Source organism: Gavia stellata, chromosome 29 (genome assembly GCF_030936135.1).
Source record: "Gavia stellata isolate bGavSte3 chromosome 29, bGavSte3.hap2, whole genome shotgun sequence".
NCBI lineage: Eukaryota > Metazoa > Chordata > Aves > Gaviiformes > Gaviidae > Gavia > Gavia stellata.
The window spans coordinates 8,154,593-8,177,320 of NC_082622.1; the positions used below are offsets into that span (position 1 = coordinate 8,154,593).

General features: G+C 44.0%; 1 protein-coding gene across 3 annotated transcripts in view; it reads right to left on the bottom strand.

Annotated features, from left to right (window-relative positions):
- Positions 1–22,728, bottom strand: part of EYA3 (EYA transcriptional coactivator and phosphatase 3) — a 64,950-nt gene that overhangs the window by 1,700 nt on the left and 40,522 nt on the right. For 2 of the 3 annotated variants that reach the window (XM_059830681.1, XM_059830682.1), the window contains exons 7-17: positions 18,844–18,981; positions 14,173–14,255; positions 12,497–12,680; positions 8,679–8,818; positions 6,747–6,830; positions 6,051–6,140; positions 4,176–4,234; positions 3,113–3,273; positions 1,408–1,522; positions 854–975; positions 474–574 (exon numbers count right to left, since the gene is read on the bottom strand). In XM_059830681.1, coding sequence (XP_059686664.1) covers positions 474–574; positions 854–975; positions 1,408–1,522; positions 3,113–3,273; positions 4,176–4,234; positions 6,051–6,140; positions 6,747–6,830; positions 8,679–8,818; positions 12,497–12,680; positions 14,173–14,255; positions 18,844–18,981 — 1,277 coding nt within the window. The remainder of the gene's footprint in view (positions 1–473; positions 575–853; positions 976–1,407; positions 1,523–3,112; positions 3,274–4,175; positions 4,235–6,050; positions 6,141–6,746; positions 6,831–8,678; positions 8,819–12,496; positions 12,681–14,172; positions 14,256–18,843; positions 18,982–22,728) is intronic. The other variant, XM_059830684.1, reaches the window with a different exon arrangement.

Consider the following 22,728-nt stretch of genomic DNA (forward strand, 5'->3'; position numbering starts at 1 on the left):
CTGTGCACTTCACTGCCTTTAATTAGCATGACTGAATGACCTATTCAGGCCTGTCCAAACCAATCAAACTGTTTCCTCCTTTTTTGTAATTCAGACTAATGGTAGATGCTGTGTATTGATCTTACTGCTGGCAACAGTGTCTTGATTCCCTCTGTGCTTCTGAGAAATTGCATTATCCTAACTGATAACCGTATGCTATGATCAAGACATGCTACATCAAGATACTGTTTTACAGGGCCAATGTTATACGCAATCCTAAACAACAGTAAAACAGGAACTTTAAACCCCTAAGAGCCAGAAAACTCCCCATCCTAACATAGTGAAAGATCTCTTGCATCGAAGGCAAAGCTTCCCCCTGCTTGCCCCGGCCTTGAAGAGTTCAGCCCTGGAAGAAGAGTCCCTGCAGAAAAAGACTGCTGCAGTAACTTCCCTTTGCATCTACCCACATCCCACCTCTGCAGTCAGAAACCCACCTGCTTAGCTGCAACCTCCTCGTCACGCCCATCTCCAATTACCACGTAGGTGACTTTCTTTCCAAATCGTGACACGATCCTCTCAAAACAGCTCTCTTTACCTGCCAAAAGACAATCCCACTATAGCGAGCCTTAGGCAGAGAGTAACAGAAGCCTGAACAGGTCCCTTCTTCCCAATACAGAAACACATTCTTGTCTTACTGGGAAAGGGATAACACCCAGTTCAGCTCATGAGGCCAGAAGCCACCACTATTACATGGCCAGTTGGACCACAGCAGCCACGGGGGCTGCTCAGCTGCAGAAATTGTACTTTCTGTGTAAAAATCCCAGCTAACCCACAGCACACGCCTCAGAGCCAGGTACTCAGCAAAATCCCTTACCTATTTTTGTAGCACTATAAATATTTTCGATGGGAAACACCTCGCCCAATCCATAGAGGAGAACTTTGGCAAGAGCTGGCACCAGTTGGGTAGTTGTGATCAGGATGTTCACACAGTTTTTTCTAAAAGAAGAAAAACACTTGTAAAAGTACATCTACGGCCAGTGGTGCTGAGGGCTACTCTGGGCAGCTTGCTCAGCTTTCCAAAGTGCCATGTGCTTTGTTGTCCTGCTTTCAAGAGGCTTTTTAGGCCAAGATTTTGATTTGTGGGTTTTGTTTGTTTGCTTTTTGTTTTAAACAGAAATTCTCTGGCAGAAATGCAATTTTGCAAGCACAGTCCTCTTTTGGGGACCTTCCTAACAACAAATGTTGCAGCAGAAAAATCCCAAAGGGTGCTCAGGAGTGGAGTTCCTGCACTCAGTCACTTTGCTTCCCAGTACCTGTGACAAGCAGCAGTAGTATTACATACGAACACTGCTGCAACACAGCGCTGCATGCAAATCTAAGCGAGAGAAAGGGCTGAGAAAGCAATATACACATTTCCAGTTTCCGTACCTGGACTGTATGAGCAGCAGGGACTTTAATGCAGTTTCCAGCCAGGAATCCGTTAGCACTTCTATATCGGTCCTTAGTTGCTGCAGAGCTTCCCTCTTCTGCGGGCTAAGAAGGCCTGGAAGGCAAGCAACATAAGTTTTCCCAGCTGAGCTGGCAAGTCTAACACAGCTATCACTCAGTTTAACAACTGCCTGTTCTGCAATAAGTAACATGGTGCTGAAGGCATCTGAAAGCTGAGACTGTTTTGAAGCAACAGGAGAAACCAGCTTCCAGTGACATGGATGAGCCCAGACACCCATCTGTGACTTTTGACTGCGGGGAACTGGGAAGATACTTTTCTCTCATTATTTCAAGCCATTTCTCAGGATATGTGCAACAAAATGCATTTCTCGTGTACAAAGCACTCACAGCAACAGGCGTCGTCCGAGGCCACAGACAGCAGGGAAAGGAACTCCTGCAGTCAACCCTCTCTGGCTTCCTACTTCCCAAGGACCCTTTCCACTTTAATCCCTTTTACATATCTTTTTTAATCCCCTTTTTTTTATCCCCATCTTTTTTATCCCTTTTAGATACCACTTTCTCAAAGCATCCAGTTTTGAATTAAAAGCAGCCAGAAATGGAGCCCATACACTCAAACCTGCTGCCGTCAGTAAATACAACAAGAAAGGAGCACCCTCAGTCTGAACCTCTCTGCACCCAATTTCCAGCCATGATGTACAAACCCCCCACCTCACTCCAGCCCTGAAGTACACCAGTCCTCTGACAGTGAGGGAGCAACTGTGGGCTGCACTGCCAACTGCTTTACCATGTGGCTTCAGACAGGCCCTGAAAAACTCTGCATCCAGGTTTCCCATGTGCAAAATATGGAATAATGGTCTGATCCCTACCAGAAATAAGGTAATTGCAGTATACTGAAATGCAAACTTACATTGATAGATTTTTAAGGCTGAAAGTTACAGTTTTGAACACCTGGTTTTTAGCAAGTATGTCCAAGAAAATGTTCTATCAAGTTTTTTTTGTGTAGGCAAAGGGTACCCAAACCCTCAACCCACCAGGCCGAGTCACCCTGCCAGGTGAGCTGCTCCAGCAGCACCCCCTTCCCAGGGATGTCGATGCCAAGATTCAGACTAAACAGAAAATTTATCTACATTTGGTATCTGTGGTTTGCATCATTATTACTACTGTGGCATTGGAAGGGAAGCAAAACTAGAAGATTTTAAGTGACTTTGTGAACAGATGGTAGAGATGTCATGTCAGACTATGAGCACAACAGCCAAAAGGGTGGACGCTGTATTTCTTGACAATGGCATGATAAAAGACAGATTTTGTGAAGACACGAGTGAAAAGACCTCCTAAGCAGCTTGATATGTAAGTTATTTAGGCCCATTCTAAGCAGAGCGACAGGCAGCCTTTCATACAAAATTAGCAAAGGGACACTGTTTGCACCAAAATTTTCTCTTAGACACAGGACTGACTGACCACCCCTATCTACATGATACCTCACAGACTGCACTGGCATGCTGCTCAGTTTTGGAAGACGTACCCTCTTAGATTCTATAGAGATTTGATCCCATTTAGCAGTTAGCAGAATGGTTACTTTTCATGTCCAAACATTCAGGAAAAGCAAAAGCACTGAGGAAGGACGGAGTCTGGCACCCCAAACTCTGATATCAGTGCTCAGATATTGGTGCAGGAGAACACTCACCTCCAACATTAGTTTTGTATTTGTCGTAGATCTCTCGTACCCTGCGGTAGCGGAAGGCCAGTTTTCTCATCCAGTCCACTCCACCCTGGACACCAACTGATGAGCTGTGATTTGCGTTACTTCCTGAGCCACTGAAGCCATCCGTGGAGAAATTGTAGTTGCTATTTCAGAAAAGCAGATCTGTTATGTGTGCCACAGCAGCAGAATCGCTGTAGCTTTTCTGGCGGGGTTGCAGACTTCAGCTCTGACAGTAGCTCGAAAAGCACCTTGGAGAGGAACTCTGCACAACCACCACTGCACCCCAACAGCAGAGACTGACTTCTACCGGCAACGTACACTGATACGCAACTGTATTTGCTGCTGGTTCTGAACTGCTGTACTGAAATGTAGTGATTCAATTCGTCTTTCACACCCTCCACTACAAAACCTTCCTTTGCTCTTTGACTGCTCACTCCTCTGTGATACAGAGCATCCTTCCCACTAATCCCTTTCTCATCCTACAGTGATAAACACCAGCATAGTATTTTCCAAACATAACACGTGTCTTTACATCACAGCTGCAGCTCCACAAGCAGATGAGCTGCTTTACCAGCTCCTGACTGCAGGAAGCAGGTCCTGCTTCACCACTTTCCCCGTATTTCTTTCTCCCTGACAGACAGGCACTCCTCAGACCTTTCCATGAGCCAGTTCAGCTCATTAATGCAAGAGAAAACTTGCCCTCACCCTGCCTGATAGTGTACACAATCACAGAGGGATGCAAAACATAAGGAGACTTTCAAAGGTCAAGATCATGAAGTTTGGAGTGTTGGTTTTCCGCTCATGACATGTCATTGAGCACACAGGCAACATTCAACAGTGGACAATAAAATTCACATTATCATTCCAAAAATCTTAACGTTTTGTAGGTCTTCAAAGAAATACCACCCAGCAAACAAACACCGTTTGCCAAGTTTCATCCCCTGCACAATGCTGACCTCCATCCCTTAACGCCATTTGGGTTTGAACTTCCCACAAAAACCTGATCACATCAGCTATAGATTTCATGCATTCATCAGTACACCACCTTAAATCTTGGCCATTGTCATCAGATGCCACATCTTCTATGTGTACCTGGTCACACTCCTGTTTAAGAAAAAAATAAAAATAAAGTCACTGTTGTAATCCAGAAATATACTGAAATTTGCAGACTAAAGAAAGTGTGATATAAACCAAACCCCTCATATCTCCCAACAGCAACAAGCCATGCCATAGTGCCTCCACAAACCTATACATAGCTTCCATTAGCTTTGTCCTCCAGTACTAGGTTTTACTTCTCAGCACCTACAAGGTCCTTGCCAAGACTGGGAATTGAAGTACCAGAAAAGTCTGAAAAAAGCATGTTTCTATGACATTTCAAGTTGCCTGCGGAAAAGGAACTTTGACACTCACTAAACAGGTTGGACTCAAAGCTCACTTGTCATTTGAAACCCTTTTGCCATTTCACAAAACCAAACCAAACGAAACCACAAATACCCCAAACCCACATTATCTGGCTAAGTACTGATATTCTATTTCATCAACACAATGGTGAGTTCTGTTACCGGAGAGCCACAGCACGAACCCTGGAGTGAAACATCAGCATGGTGGCACTGCCAAGACCCTGCTGCTTAGCACAGCTGATTTAACACAGACATAAATCGCAAACACCTTAGGAAATGAAGTGAGTTTTCCCCATTTCAAGAATTTCCCACTGCTACTACTAACCAACACCTACAGCAAGAAGTGGTGTTGGTGACCACATAGTTAACATATCAGTGACTACCTTTCTGGCACAAGAGACTGTATTTGGTGTTTTGGTTGGTTTTTTTTAACTGGGACAGGGAAGTAACTGTCATTACCACCTTTGCAAAGTTCACAGCTGCAAGTAGTCACAGCCACAAATGGAAACTTCATTTAAGTTTCGATATGCACCAACAAAAACATCTTGTTTTCCCACGATGTGCATCAGTGATGCACCTACAATTAATTGTTCACTGTTCACATTCAGCCTTCCTAAGCTTTAAACTAGTCCTGTAAATTCTGCAAATTAGATTCATGAGTCCATATTCATGGACTCATATCAAAGAAGACACAAGTCAGGAAATTTGCTATTTCCAACCATTTAATTCCAGATTCTGGCATAACTTCACACTTTCCTGTATAGATTGCATTACTGTGTCCATTACTACCTGGTAATATATCATAGCACAGCATAGGGCATTGCCATGATTAAAGCAAAGATTTACATTCAACTTCTGTGGAAGTGGTGCAGAACAGTGAGATGTATTTAATTTGGCAAAGAATACTGCGCATGCAAGAGCATGAGAGCTGATCAGAAGTCCTTGAGGCAGGATGGGAATGGGAGAGCAGCAGAGATAGCTTGCAGGAAAGAAAAATGGTGCTGTGGGACCTCCACTCGTACAGCATGCTCGTCTACGGAAGCATGTCCTTCACAGTTGTTATACAGCCAGCATAACCTACTGAGACACTGGCTGAGATGCACAAGTTGTATTCTGTCCTTGGCTTAGTCAAAGCTCCTGAGAACTGACATTCTCAAGGTCACCTTTTTCCCCACATCTCTGGTCGCTATTTCAAAACAGGATCAGTGAAAGCGAAGTGCTTACCAGTCCAGAATGAAAAGATAAGACAAAACAGACATCACTCTTTCTATTTATACAGGTTCGAGTAGAAACCCATATGACAGCTAAGAGAGCTTGTGACACTGGAAGTCTGCAGACTGCCTGTCTCAGATAAAAGAGTACACCTCTGATTCGGTTGTCCTTAGAATCACTTCAGTTTTGGCAGCCTGTTATGTTTCAGCATTAAGTGGCTCTGAAGCACAATAGCCCTCACAAACGGTGCAGGGTAATTCCAACTAGGTAACGCGGAGTTCTGCCTTTCAAAAACATTTGCCACGTACCTCCAAGTCATTGAAAAACAAGTGAGTATCAGCTACTTCAAAAATCATCTCCTCCATTGACAGACCTGAGCCAATCACTAGAGTTGGATCCTGGCAAAACAAAAGGAGAAAATGTGAATTCACTGTGGTTACAGGCAGAAGTAAATTGTGATAAATCTTTCATCAGTTACGTTGCATAGAGTTTCCATTGTATATCAAGCCTGATGTAATTCCACCTGCATTCAGTGGTGTGAACTACAATTTTCCTAGTGTTTTAAACAACTCAATAAAAAAAATTAATCCACATTCTGGTAATCCAGTGACCCAAAATTTAACAAAACACTGCAGTACCGCATAGCAGGGCCTGATGCATTTTCGGAAGCAACACAAACAAAACATTCAAAAATCTTCAATATATTTTGAAGGAGAAAAAATACTTGATTTCACTATGTGCTATGACCTCAATAATTCCCAATGATGACAAAAACAGTTTGACATTTTAAGACTTGTATTGTTAGAAGGGAAGTGTTTGTGATGTCCATATCCTAGCTCTGTATAAAGCCAAATTTAGTGTTCTTTCCCCCAAACTGCCAACAAGTTAAAAGTATCACCTTATACATTTAAAACAAAATATCATTTTCTATTCCTTTTCCAAAGTTTAACATTTACTTCTGCATGACAGGTATGTTTGTTCTTCCACGGAAAAGACAATATTACCTTGCCATATTTTTGAGCATAAGACCCTGTGAGAAGTGAGTGGAAGATTATGATGGTTTCATCCAGGTCCCAGAGAAACACTCGCTGTGTAGAGAATAAAAGCAGGTTAGAGTTGAGATATTCCAAGTGCTGAGTTACAATAAAGGAGGAAGTTTTAGGGTTAGTTTTGTGGCTAGTTGCAGTATGCTTTTAACAGATATGAACTACAGTATTCCTCTTACAGGCTGAGGCTTACACATTATTAATTAAACTCTTTCAGTTTAGTGCGGTGGAGTTTATATACCGCTACAGTGCAAATATACGCCCAGAGTAAGGCCCTCTTGGTCAAACTATTTCAAAAGCTTCTCTTGCTTTTATAGTTCATTAGAGCACTAATGAACTTCAGAGCCCTGCTAAGGTAGGAGCTTACGGTCTGTGATCTGGAGAGCACCAGGTAAAAGACCTTGGGGTTTATCAGAGACACCTTTGTTATGATAAATAAGGGGGATTGGCTGCCACGAGGAATAGCAGAGTTTCAGTATAGGAGGACTTTGATAAACTTGAGAACTGGGCCAACAGGACCTAGAAGAAGTTCAATAACTGCAGACTGTGCATGTGGGGTAGAATAACCCCTCGTATTGGTCCAGGTGGGAAGGAGATGCAGGGTACAGTGGACACCAGGCGCAGTGTGAGCCAGCAGCACTCTCTCCCTGTGGATAAGATGAACTGGAGAATACCAGTGTGCCTAGCTGATAGAAGGAAGGTGCTGTCTCACCCTACTTGGCACTGGGAAAGTGACCCCAGATTGCATCCCCAGTTCCAGAGGTATGTGAGGAAACTAGAGAGCGGCCAGCAAAAGGCTGTCGAGATGGTCAGCAGCCTAGATGAGAGGCTGAGGGAGCTGTGATGATTTATCTTGGCAAAGAGGAGACTAAGGGTGTTGTAATAGCAGACCACAACTATTTTAAAGGAAACTGCAAAGATGATGGAGACAAATTCTTCTCAGTAGTGGCAGATGGAAAATTGCCATGGAAAAAGAAGGGGGCATTTGCAGCTTGGGAGATTCCAGTTGGAGGCAGAAAACCTCCTTCCCCAGGTGGACATGGAAGTCCTGGGACAGATCACTAGACAGGTACAGCATCTTCAACCTTGGAGGTTCTCAAGACTCAGCTAGACAAAGCCATGATTCCAGTGCTGGGGACAGCCCTGCTCTGAGCAGGAGGCTGTACTAGAGACATCCAGACGTCTCCTCCATTGACACCACTATGATTCCAAGACACGTTTAAGTGATGCTTGTCAAGGACCACTGAAGAATTCATTTGGGCCAGTTCTCAGATAACATGGGTCATGGGAATTTCCTGAACTATCTCTCAGTACAGAAAAGACATGGACCTGTTAGAGCAGGTCCAGAGGAGGGCCACAAAAATAGAACACCCCTTCTATGAGGACAGGCTGAGAGAGTTGGGGTTGTTCAGCCTGCAGAAGAGAAGGCTCCGGGGAGACCTTATTGCAGCCTTTCAGTACTTAAAGGGGGCTTACGAAAAAGATGGGGACAGCCTCTTTAATAGGTTATGTTGTGATAGGACAAGGAGTAATGGTTTTAAACTAAAAGAGGGTAGATTCAGACTAGATGGAAGGAAGAAATTTCTTATGCTGAGGGTGGTGAAACACTGGCACAGGTTGCCCAGAGAGGTGGTAGATGCCCCATCCCTGGAAACATTCAAGGTCGAGCTGGACGGGGCTCTGAGCATCCTGATCTAGTTGAAGATGTCCCTGCTCATGGCAGGGGGGTTGGACTAGATGACTTTTAAAGGTCCCTTCCAACGCACACTATTTTATGATTCTAATGATCCCCTTCCATTTCCATGGAGATAGGATGAAAGAAAGAGTGGAGTTCTTTTACCACCACACTATTCTGCAATGCTACCTGTAGTCAACAAGATTACTACTTACCTCCAGTTCACTGTCCTGTGAGGAGGAAGTATCTGCTTTCCTCTTCCCCCTGTTCTTCCCAGGGATGTTTTTTCTTGCCTGCTCATCTAACTCTTTACTTGCTGTTGCTCTTGATAATGAAGGACTTGTGGATGCATCTCCTAGAAGAAAGAAATCACACAGCTCTCACCCCCTCATGTCTCAAAACAAACACCAACATAAAGCATTTGGCCACAAATCTCCTTTGCAAAAGGTAAGATGTTATCTTGCTTTATTGATGCAGTAGTAGTCGAACCCTTAGTAGAACATAAAACATGACTTCTTTGTCCCATCATTTCAAAACAGCCCTGTCTCCTCAATTCAGTCCATCAGGACTGAGCTACTGCAGCTACAAAGCCAAAGACAGACTCCATCCTAAGGCCTGTAACCCCTCAGATTTCTCACTAACCTGGAACTGCTTTATTACTCAATTGTTTCTTTTAATACTTCTCCAGAGAGCACCAGAAACCCTCCATCTGGAATAAGCGTACAAAGGAAAATATTTAACGATTCCCTCCCAGATTTCCTGGACTAGTCAAATGCCTTTTGTGTGAAGCAAAGCTATACAACACATGCTGTTTCCTCCTCCGCGTACACTACTCACTCCTGTGCCACTGTAAGCTTTTGACTAACAGTTAAACAATAATCAGCGCACAGAGTTATCTGGAGTGTGTTAATCACACACAAATCCATATCCACAGTGCGCTAACCGTGAAACAGACACACTTAGCTCCATTGGCTTATCCAAGGATTAGTAAAGAATAACAGGGATGATGTCGGCCTTGGAGACACAGGCTTGGCCAAGCACCATGGCCATGACTGACAGGGATACATTATGGAACCTATTCTGCTACTGGTAAGAACACCCTTCCCAGGAAAAGAGTAAAGCACCACCATAAAAAAAAAATTAAAAAACATTAAAATCAATGCTTTGATGGGCAGAATATTATGACCATGATGGGAGATACCCTCTGAATACTTTATTAACAGGTCAGGCAGAAGAGTTAACATCCCAGACGTCTGCCTAACTAGTTCAGAAATAGGACCAGAACGGTAGCAGGAAGGCAGAGGGCACACGGGACTTCACAGAGCTTCAGTTCAGCCAGAGTCTTGAAGACATTGCAATTCCTATGAAAATTCATGCAAAATGGTGAGCTTGGAGAATTCCTGAGCTAAGAAAATGGCACTGAAAACATTAACAACTGGGCCGTTCCCTGGCCAGTGCCTTGAAATAACAGCTGAATTCCTTCGGTTTTCAACATCAAGTAAGAACAAATTCTCATGGGTAAATCTGCTATTGCTCACTCCAACTATAGGGGAACTGCTTCCTGAAAGAGGGAAAGTGCTTGAAGCACCATGCTTGCTGATTTACAACATCACAGCATGCTGTCTGTCATCCCCTGTCTGCAGCATCCCAGAAGGTAAAGGTGAGAGAGATCTGGAAGGTCACTGAGTTCAAGACTATCGATTTGTATGCTTTGCTCAATGGCAGCCACCCATCCTTGCTTTCAGGTTGCTTGAATGAGTTTGAGGACTTGGCAGAGCTCAGGTACTACTGATGGACTTGGGGAAGACGGAGAAGGCAAAGTGCTGCAAAAGCGGTCGCTCACCACCTCCCACAAGCAGGCTGACACCCAGCCAATCTCCAAGCAAAAGCCACCTTGGAAGGTAAACCCCGCTCCCCCTTCTTCCTCTACGTCAGTTTTTATTGCTGAATGTGACATTATACGGTATGGGATATCCCTTTACACAGCTCAGGTCAGCTGTCCCAGCTGTGTCACCTTCCAGTTTCTTGTCCATCTCAAGTCTGCTTGCTGGGGAGGGTGTGGAGGGGAGAAAGCCTTGACACTGTACAAGCATTGCTCAGCAGCAGCCAAAGCACTGGTGTGTTATCAACACTGCTTTAGCCACAAATCCAAAACACAGCACCAGCAGAGCTGCTATGAAGAAAGTTAACTCCATCCCAGCCAGACCCAGAGCACCAGCAAAAATGAACGGAATCTGTATTTTATGTTTTTTCAGCCTACCAGTCTGCAACAGGCAGCAGATTTCAATTTAAAACTGTTGGTCAACACAGGAAGAATCTCATAACTCCTTGTGTAAGACACCAGAAGAAGCACTAAGTCTTTGCTCTTGTCCTTGTTAAGTTTAGAAAACTGTATTTTTGGTGAGGAAATTTTAGTCAACATCACTGTGGCTGGTACATGACACAGCATTAGTGGAAAAGGCCAGCGAAAGATGTGACTTCTCTAGAATAGTCAATTAAACCTTTTCAATCCACTTTCTACCTCTCTTCTCTTACCAGCTGTGGCATTTGGATAATGAGGTGGGATTCCTGTGCACAAAGAGCTGTTAAGACTGCCCTTGCTATCTCTTGTGCGACCCGGGGGAGTGGAGACTTGCCTGGCTAACACAGGATGCAGATAAGGAGGGGGTCCCGTGGAGGCAGGACAGCCCTGCTTATGGTCAGCAAAGACAGTAAAATAACAGGAATGTGAGAGGTCCTTTGTTCTTTGAAAAGGCTTCGTGTCCGATAACTGACCTTTGCCTCATTACTGGTGAAATGCATATTACAACTCACACCCCTGCATATGCTAATGAAGATTATAGAGGTCACGCTAAACATGTATGGCTATAGCACTCGTCTCTCCACCCAAATCATGCTACACGTCACATATGGGGGGGGAAACTCGTAGTTTTGGGGATAAAAGACAGAGAAAATGATTGTTAAAGTGGGAGAGAAGAACCTCAACACCTGACAGACCAGTCGACGGGCTGTGTTCTCTTCCTCCACCCCAGGCAGGGACGCCTCTCTGGGTAAGCGCTGCACCTCTCACCCTCTGGGTGAAAGTTATCCCCGGGTTCTTGTATTATCAAGTTTGCTAGCAATATTAACCTTAATTAGTAGCACTATTGTAGTTAGTGAATTTATCAACGGGAATCTCAAATCTGTTTCTGTCGCTTTCAATAAAATAACTAATTTCGATTTTTGTGCATCTGCTCAGTGCAAGTCCTTTTGCTGGGGCTCTGATAAATGGGTCAGTGAGAGTCCTGGGACTCTGACAGACAAATGTCGAAACTGCATTCCTTTTAACGCGACACCAGCTAAAACCTTCTCCCCCTGACAAGTGCCAGGTAACTTAATGCTATGCAGATGCAGATCTGCTCATATACAAAGCACAGCAGAACAGCTGTGATTTCAAAAACGGTTTACATGATGAAGCAGAAGAAAGGAATGGATGTACTCCTGGGCACATCAGAGATCAACTCATCGAGAGGTGATGGCCAAACTACAGCTCTTGAAAATGCATGAGCAGTCCTGGAGGACTCCCATAACTGGGACTGGCAGCTATGTCATGGCTGTCAGGTAATCTGAACACGTGGCTGCGGGAAGGAAAGAGCTAGCACGAGCTATTGAGGCTGGATATCATCAACTGCCCTGCAGCCCAGCTGAGCACCCAGCCCTGACACATGACAGAATCAAGGGTCCCCATGGAGCTGCTGTTGGCAACTCTTCAAGTCACCCCTAGAACTCCCTCTCCCTAGGGCATTCAGAGCATGTGGTAGATGTCTCCCAAATCACAGCAGTATAAGACTTCCAATACGTAAGTTTGGCTGGTCCACCATAATACTCCACACACCAGTGAGACCAGTCTGACAATGGAAGGCAAATGTCCTGTCCAGGCCAGCACGCAAAGGTGCTGCAATTACCTATTGGAAAAAAATTTTCCCCATGTCTGCACACTGTACTGTTTATCACAGGTATTTTGCAGCCACTCTGTTAAAGATGCAACCATTACCAGAGGAATGTCTCTGCACTGTCCGCGTAGGCACCATGGCGTTTGGTTTTTCGGTTGGATACGTAGTTGTTGCTAATGCAGTACTCTCCGTGTTGCTGTCTGCTGGTGTTACGACTCCAAAGCCAGAACTTGGGTAACACGTCTGGTACTGACTTTGGCCAAGGATCGTGTACGTAGGATATTCCTGTTAGAGGAAAGAATCAGTTATGATAGGACACTTCTTTCAGAAAACACTCTCTATATAGATGACTTTTATGCTAGAATATGTCAAAGAGAAATCCCAGCAAGAGCACAGTCTAACTTCACGCTATTTCTTTCTACATATGTAAGACATCCCGCAAAAGGGTTGAGAGATCTGACTTCCCGATGGCCGCCTGCACAGGCAGGTTCTGCAGGCAGGAGGCCAGCAATGACAGGGCCACTCCTCTGCCACCAGTTTCTTCAAAAATGAATTCATTACGAATGATGTGACAGTAACAGGGGAGTATCGAGTGGATGCCACGGCATCAGGCCACCCTGTCTGTCTTCTGGAATCTGTGGGTTTGTCTTGCGTTTTACTTTCTGACACCAGATGTACTGACAGCGACAAAAAGTGGTCTTGGCACTGGCTGAAGGTGCAATCCCAGCCACAAGATACAGGATAATCTGCCTTTACTCACGTCCTGAGTTCAGCAAGCAATTATTTTGCATGCTGTGATGAAAGGTGTCTATTTATGAAGACTGTTTGCTCCTTTAGGAGGAGATCACTGAGCACCTGAAGCTGTGCTTGAGGATTTTAATTTCTGCTACTGATAGCAAAGAAAGAAGCCACCCCAAATGTCACGTCACACTCTTCTGGCACACTGTGCGCTCCCGACTCCCTCAAGGGGCATCCTGGATTTGTGAACCAGGTACCTCAGTCTGCACTACTGAAAGAAAAACTTTTTTTCCCCTTACAGCTCCAAGCAAGTTTCTGTTAAAGAAAGAACCTTAAAAAGCACCAGCATAAGCATACAAGGATTTTTGTGCATCCGTTGCACTTTCCACACTTCCTATACTCTCTTTCTGCAAAGTTGTGACATTGAAGGGTTCCTTTGTATATCTAAATATTCAGAATGGCAGTTAACCACCGACAGTGCTATGTGTTACCCACAGCAGGTCACAGTCAGGGGGAAGGGCTCTGTGCTAGCTGCAGGGTTTTTTGACTTTGTTTTATTCTAGCACCATCAGAATGCATCTCCTACTTCACTGGGGGGGTTTGTTTGTTTTGTTTGTGTACAACCTACTTTTCTTTTCTTGCTGAGGGAGAACAAAGGCATTCAAAAAACATCCACCTATAATCCTCTCTACAGGTTTGGTTCTCAGAATAGTTCTATTGTTTCTCCTCCACTGTCTCTCTTGCAGAGATCTCAGAACCCTGTTTAAGATTCGCCACACAACCTGCAGACACAGAGACAGCTTTGAACAGATGAAGTGAGTTTGCTGCAAAGGCCAAGGGGAAAAGCGTCATGGTCAAGGAGACAGCAAGAGTAATTTTGCTGACTTTGAGTTACATACTGAGCCCTATAACTCTAGTACCCATTGTGCTCCATTTGAAGTGATGCAAAAATTTGGCTTTCCTTTGTTAGTTTTGAGTAATGTGTTAAACAAAGGTGAAGGAGATGCTGCACATCTATATAACGAGGAAGAAGTTTTACCTGTGAGATGCTGGCTACCGCTGATGTGGAAATATTGACAACAGTTGAGGACGTAGAGACTGGACTGGCATTGGTAGTTGATGCTGTAAAATTAAGAATTACTGCATTAAATGCTTCTAGAAAAGCACAGGAGACAAGACCAATCCAAGTTGTGAAATAAGTACTTACTAGGCTTATGTGGAAGCATTTGTGCTTCCAGCAGCACTCTGCTTGTAACAGCCAAAAATGATTTGGGGTGTATTCTGAAACCAGTTACATTTCAACTGGGCTTACAGGGAAGGAGAGCTAGCATACCTTTAAAAACAGTACTTTCAGATGTTTCAGAAACCTTTTCCCTCCATGCCTACTAAGCAATTGGAGTATAATTAAAATTGTTTCACATCTTTACTAAAAGTTTTGAGAAGACAACGATCACATTCGGGTGTTCAATTATTAGCAGCTGAAAATTAATCAGAATAAATCAGTAAAATGGATATGATTGTGGTTAAATCAGTTGTGATAAAAAAAGATTATCTCTGCATTGGACTCAGCAAATTTAGTCTAATTAGATCAAAAAAATTAAGGAAATAGTAAAAATATTTCAAACAGTATAAAAAGGGTGCTTCCTGACTGGAGAAAGCGAACGTATCTCCCCATATCCCTGTGAAACTACAACTGTTTTTTGGATGAGACTTTCTGAAATAATTTGTCAACTGCTTGTAGGACAAATTATTAGAGACGTGTAGTAGTTAGTATGAATTTTAAGATGTTTAATAGCCTTCATGTCACTGCATTTGGTTCTTCCAAAACACAGAAGAGGCTGCTAGAGCACCTTCTGGGAACACCAGTCATTTAGCAGATTCTGCGTTTTTACAGCCACAGGGCCACTCCATTAAACTTTACTCCACATGGGGTTTTGGGAGGACCCTCAAGGACTAGTGAAAACAAATACTGAAATCAGCACAAACAAAATCAGGATGTACTAAACCAGGTGCCACCAGGAAATATTTTCTTTTGCTAAACCTTCTTTCTCTGCACACAAATAAAACCAAAAATCACTTTTAGATGCTTATGAAAAGACTTGCAGAAATCCACAGTATCACCTACTTTACCATCACTCTGAGAAAAGCCCTCACTTTCTGCAAATAACACCCATGCAGAATGCACCCCAAGACCGAAGAACTCAAGCTTCTGAAGGCTTGTCTTTCTACCCCAGGGAAACAGACCCCACCTCTTAATCAGCGTATGTTGTGTTATGGCAAGCACAGATACTACCTGGTGAACAGCTCCTGGAAAGAGGAATGGATCCAAAATATGCCTCAAAAAAGATGAAAAACAAAAGAAATATATCTTAAAAGAGGTGCAGAAATACACAGTATTTACAAGAGGTAAGAAATGTGAAGGGTGGCATCTCTGCGGAAGCAGAAACGAAGGTAAGTAATTAGCCCCTGGGAATCCCCTCATCGATAGGAGCAGCAGTGTTCAAAAACAGATGGGAGAGAATTGGCAGGGGAGAACATTTAGAAAAAGGAAAAAAGGCTGCACTGAACAGCAATAATGGTAATGAAGACACTCAAGTACCTACAGTAGCTACGCAGCTACTAGAAGCACAGCTGTGAGAGTAAGGTATCCGTCACAGATACTCCTCATACGCATCTGCTAGAGAACAGGGGTTAGTTTCCAAATAAAGCTCCTTCCAACTATACATGTTATGGAAACAATTAAGGCTGTTATTACCTTAAGAAAATGTCACTGCCTAGGGCACAGTGAAGAGCAGCTCTCCAGAAAAGATCCTTGCTAACACAGAACACACCTGCCGTGAAGCCGGAGGAGATGAACTATCTAGAAAGATTATTCTACCATCTCTCTTAAGATTATCACGGAGAGCAAACAGAAAGCGATTCTCATCTGTAGTGCGCTGAAGAGGCTGCTTCTCCACTGAGAGAGATAACAAGTTAAGAAATCATAGAAAAGAGATTCCAAGTGCTGGGATTCTGGTAAAAACACAAATTGCCTCATATGAATGCAATGTTTATCTTAACTCTGGTCTCCTTCTAACATTTATTTTTTAATTACCCTTTATACAGTGTTACACATCAAGTCTTTACAAACAGCTCCCACGACACAGATTAACACCAATTCTTTCTGCACTGTGGGTCAGTCCCTTTTAGCCGTGAATGGGCCAAAAAACATGCCAAAATGTTTGGCACAGATGTGCCAAAAGGGACCACTTCATGGGCTCAGGTTTAAAAGACCAGCAAACGCAAGTATTGCCTTGAAGCTGCCGTGACTCTTTTTCTCTTTTCCTCTTTCTCCCCCACCTCCAGACCTCACCCTCAGACCTTCTATCCCTACCTCCCCTGCCTTATTCATCCCATTCGGTTTTGCTTCAGTTGTCTTCAAAGATGTTTCCACCTGCTTCATGTGCTGGGAAGGGAAATTGCAATTAATGCATTTTACGTTTCACTTGGCTGCTTTGCTCTCACAGGGAAGAAAGAGGTGGGGCAAGAAGCAGCCATTCCTCCCAGGTCGCTCCCAGTGTTTCCAAGCACCTCTGCGACGTACCGCCAGGGCTGTAGCTCAGGTGAGTACAAAAAGCAAAATTCTCAGTCACTAAGTGCATCTTTCCCAGGGTTCAAATATCACATTACTTCAGTCCAGCATCTGCAGACTAAACCACTGAAATACACATCTGGTGGGATGTGCAGCATCATACAACTGTGTATCACCCGACTGTTTTGATGGGAGAGAAAAGATTTTCAAGAGTTACTAACAAAGCAACTTTGTCCACCCTTCCAGCTCCTGCTCCACCACCTCCCTTGCACCAGCCCAAGTACTGAGCTGACCCCTCAGCGGGCTGCTTGCTAATGTGATGAAAAGGAAACACAGCAAATCTGAAGAAGGAAGAGTTTCCTGCCAGTTTGCGAAAAGTTTTTCAGAAAAGTGATAGCATTTACACAATTCGGGTGACTTCTTCACACTTTCAAAGAGCAGCCTGATGTGAAACTCTCCTCAAATCACACATTCTCACAACGGCATGGATCAAATGTTTTAAAATCCTTCTGCAGAGCAAGGCCCAACGGCAGCTCCGTCACCTCACCGATCCCCAGGGATTCACGTGCTCGTCGTGGTACATCACCAGCAAACCTGCCAGGGGTCATGTTATACAGAACCATTTCTGATCCTTGGCAATAAAAGCTGGTGCTATAAAACATTGTAATTCATTCTGCCACTGGGAGTACCTGGAGGAGAGTTATGTTTGAAGGAAGGTAGTATTTCCAGTGTTGTATTGCTCATGTTTATGAACGTGAAAAGTAAATTAAGGATAAACATTAACGCTGGGCCATTTACTGTCACAATGACACAAGATGAGCAAGTACCATGATGTACCGCATGGCCTTCCTATCAGTGAAAGATATGCTAAACCCCACTTATTGCTAATTTTAAGAGTTATTCCGCTTTACTTGGCACTCATTAGACCACATGGGGATACAGCGTTCAGTCTGGGGCCTCAAGCACAAGAAACATGTTGATAAAATTCAGTGGGTCTGGCAAAACAGTCGGGGAGCTGGAGCATATGCCCTGCAAGGGGCAGCTGGTGGGAGTGGGACTGTCCCACCTCGAGAAGAGATGGCTTCGGGGGACCTGACAGCAGCCTGCTGGTACCTTTACAGAGGTTATCAAGAAGACAGAGCCAGGCTCTTTTTGCAGGTGCGCAGCAGGAGAAGGAGAGAAACAGTCACAATGTGAAAGAGGGGATGCTCTGAGCTGACAAAAGAAAAAAAGTTTCACCGTGATGACAGTCAGGCACTGGAACTGGAGAAATCTCCATCCTCAGAGGTTTTTGAGACCCAACTAGATAAAGCCCTGAGCAACCTAGTTCTGAATTCAGTGTCAACTCTTCTTTGAGCAGGAGGCTGAACTAAAGATCTCCTGAAGTCCCTGAATTATTCTATGAAAATATCACACAAGAAATAGATTAAGAATTCCTGAAATGCTTTTTAAAAACTACAGAGAAAGAGACAATTTTTCACAGTTCATCGCCCAAACATAAATGGCGAAAATCCTGCCTAGCAAAAAAATACCGATTTGCACCTATCTGCCATAAACAACAATATTGCATTATTCAGCTAACTGGCACATTTACTCCTAAAAATTGCTTTGGAAGACGGTGAAATTCCGCACCTGGCTTCTTAGATGTGGCACTTCCAGCAGCTGGAATATTTGTAGGCTACTTCTATAGTGAGAAATTCACTTTCTAGCAGATCTACCAAGCTGGGGGGTGTGTGTGTAATATATAAGAGCCATCTACCTCCAGAAGCAATTAAAAAAAAAGATCTAATGTCAGTCAGCGTATTTCCTGACATCAAGCTAAAGACCACCAACAAAGACCTTGAGCTGCAAGAGCATTCCCAGTAAAGGCATGCAAGAATACAACATTTAGTTTCCTCTCCCCTTCCCATTTGCTCTTCACCCTGTTAAGTCCATCAGCATGGCACCAACAAGCCAGCCTGGTGCATACAGAGGTATGTAGGAAATACAAAACCAAACACATACACACGCACAAAGAGAAAAGAGACAAAGCGTAAAGAAGCATGCACAAACCAAGAACAAACGTGCAAGCCTCTCTATTTGTGGTATCTGGACTCAATTAGATGGAGAGAGATGCAGATAAAAACCATGCCAAGTTACCTTCAATGGAATAAGAATAATGTGCTGGGCTGGGCTGGCTTGTGGTTAACCCTGTAGTGCAGGTAAGAACACTGTGCTGACTTGTAGATGGAGTCTGAATTAAACCACTTTCAGGTTTCATACCTGGCCACAGTGCACCTGAATCAGATAAATTGGACCAGTTACAAACAAATATGCTGGGACCAAACAGCATGCTGCTACCTCAGATTAAGATTTTTGCTTGTCACAAAAGCAAGTAACAAATCACACATGGAAAATGTTTAATTTCTGCAATAGTACGTGCTGACTGTCAGGCCGTGCATGGATTACAGCTGCTGACAAAACTGGCTGAAAAAGAGAAAATTAAAAGCACCAACAAGACCAATTTCCAAAGCTTTCAACTAAAAATCTCTTAGTGTCACAGTAAGATTCACTGCCATGTCGTTATAAAGGAACTGTTAATCCCTCTGATGCACAGCACCGCAAATGAGCTCAGCTATTACATAGCGAGGCTGAAGTTGGTATATATTAAGGTCAAGGTCAACGCTTCCACTACTTCACTGGGCTTTGGGTTGAATATTTTAAAACAAGCCCCAAGTCAGTAATTTGCATAGACTGACAACAGCGAATATAGAGCGCAAAAAAAAAAAAAGGTAAAAAAATCTAAATGTTTTTTTCTAGATTTCCTGCCATTCTGGAAGGCATTTGTAACAACACTGGGCAAAGCACAGAAACAGCAAAGTGACTGTAATTCATCTGTACAGGGCACACATAAGCAGTGTGGTTTCAGCTCAGGTGCCGTGTTAAGGTCTAGTCTACTGCACTGACAGTGGTGAAAACAGCATAGGGCTGAAGTAGCTCAGCTCAGACCTGGTTCTTCAGGGCTTTTCAGGCTTTTGTTTAAATGTTTCCAGACCTACAGCCAAAGTCAAAGGCGTTTCTCCCTGGGCCTGGTTAGAAAGCAGGAATCGGTTGAGAGGATCTACTTAAAAACAAGCAGGAGTGTGCAAAGCAGAGGGACAAAGGACGTTTGACGCTAGACACAAAGTTCAGGGCCAGCAGAAAGACCACCCTCCTTCTTAAACCCCCCAAAACAGTACCAAGGCTGCGAAAGCCAACTGCAGCCTTTCACCCGCTCTAGCAGGACAAGCCACAGGCTACAAGCTCCAGGTCTCTTACCCAGAAGACCGGGGAGACTCTATAGAGCTGGACAAGAGCAGCAACGCCAAGAGCTCGCTCCATGCTGCAGCTTTGTCAGAATTAAATTCTGTAACATCTCTCTGATTTATTTACATACCTGATCTCAAACGGTCACCTATGAGTCAAAGTAAGTCATTCATCTATCTGTACAGCCACACTAGGGTTTTGATTCTTCAACTCCCAAGTTGCAGCGTCATTACTGTTTCAAGCCTCAAGAACCACGATAATTAGCAAACAAAAGGGAAAGACTGATTTAAGAAAGATTGTAGATATATTGCAGAAACTCCAGAATAAAACATGTGGGAAACAGATCCTCTAAGGAGAGTGGGAGTAGCTGTATTTGTTTAGCCTGGAAAGGGAGTGCCACAGTCTTCAAATAGGTGAGTAGTTTTTAGAGGGGACAGTAACCAATGGTTCCTTACAGTGCAAGAAAGGTGGACAAGGAGCAGACACCAACATAATGAGATGGTCACAGGACACACAGAAGTGCCTAATAACCGTGACAACGCAACACAAACCAACTCTGAATGCTGTAGGGTAATTATCACATGAGGAGTGTAACACCAGCTCAGACACACACGCCAGAGGCGTTCGCAGGGTTGGTTGGATGCAGGTGCAGGAGCTGACTCAGGTCGTGTGTTAAGGCATCTTTCAGCCTCTGCTTTCCATGATGTCTCTTTGTCATCTCCCAGTATAGACATCTACTTCCCGTACAGCAAGGCACACTCTTGGCCTGGTGGCACACGTCCTTCCCTCTTGTTCTGCAAGGCAGCATTTATAAGCTAGCACAGCCCTGAGGATGACAGAGAGGAAGCCGGGCGAGGGGGAATGAGACCCCTCCACATCCAGTGGCAGCACCGCAGCTGGGGCAGAAGAACGTCACAGGACATGTATACATACGTGGAAAGGCCCAACACAGGATAGTCCATCACTTGTAGGTTTTTCTTGAGTTAATGTAAACCATCACATCCACAGTGTTTCTAACACCAACTTACAGCCACACATATGCAGCTTCTATGTCACTACTCCTATTTTAACACTTCTTTAATAAAATCTCTCCAGACCACAAGCGTGTCCCATGCAGAACAATGCACTAAACACCACCAAAAAAGTACTACAGCACAAGGAGAGGTGACAAGCTGGCGAGAGCATAGGTCATCTTTTCTCCAAAAGCAGCATCCTGACCTGAGTGGCCCCAAGACTATGCTTGTGCTTGTCAGCTTGCTTGAATTTCATACTTAAAACACAACTGCTTTGTTCCAGTTAAATAATCCGTGATGCCTTCTTTTCGGCATAGAAACAAATACACAGTAGAAAGTCATGCAAACCTCTGGAACAGGCCCTTTGATGCTGGTAAAACATCCGACCAAGCTGGCCAAGTCCTCACATGCTCAATGGAGATTTTGCGAGCAGAAACAATTTGCAGAATTTCCTCTGCATTGTGCATGTTCAGTCCTCTACCCTCCACCTGTCCACCACACCATGCAAGGTCAGTATGATCGAGCTGGTACCACTCCAGTATGATTTCCATTACTGGAAATAAGACTTTTAACATCTTCCTAACACTTAAATTCAGACTAAAAATTCAGGGATTTAATAATAGACCTCAAAATCCATACCAAGACATTTCAGTAACTGATCACATTTCAGAAGATGTTTAACAGACAAAAGTTCCTATAAAGTCAACAGAAAATGCTCATCTCTTGCCTAGGTCTTCAGAAGAATTTCTACTGTTACATTCAGAGTATAACACTGAAGCAGCTAAGCACCCCCCAAATTCCAGAGCCTTTGGATTAAAAAAAAACCAAACACCACCACCCCCCTGCCAAATACAGCCACCACCACTATCACCAGCAAAGCATCACACACACACAAAACACTAACAAAACGCCCTACATCCTCCCTCCCCCCAAAAAAATTTAGATATAAGTCTAAAACACCTTTTTAAACATCTTGGCTTAACACTTCAAGAGAGTGTCCACATATTTACACATACTTGCCTTTAAAAAAAACCCAAAGGCAACAGAGTAAAAACCTAAGAACATACAAAGCAGCCTCAGTGCACCGTTCACAACAAACTATCAATAAACACCCAAGAAATGAAGTAAAGAAAACCACCAGCCACTGTACAGATATAGCAAAAACCAGTGCAACAAGGCACTGAAACCAAAGCGCAGGCACCCAGGGAAGAGAAGTACATGGGGTCAGGCACGGTTTGCAGGTAACAGACCGTTGTGGCAACACCCAACACCACAACCGCACAAAAAGGCAAGGAGCAGAGTGTTTAGAAAGACAGCAGTCAAACTGTACTGGCAACTGAAGACTTGGGTATGGACACAGCATCAGAATTCTCCATGCTGGTTCAGCTTTTCAGGGGAAAGCTCTCCTTGAGGAATGAAGGGAGATGAGAAAACGCAACAGGCAGGGACCTCTGGCTCCCCAGGACATGACACACAGAGTCAACTAAGTCCTCGCCCACTCGAAATCCTGAGACTACCATCATGCCAGGTGGTGGGGAGGGCTGGTTGTTTTTAGAAGTGGCAGTAATACTTGAACCCTACAGGCAGAGGCTGAGCTAGAAATGCAGAAGCAGCAAATACCAACAGCCACCCAAATGACCCTATTCTCCTGAAAAGCCTTGAGCTGCTAATAAAACAGCCCTGAGTCGCTAATAAAACAGCGCAACACTTAGACGCTGCAAAATTC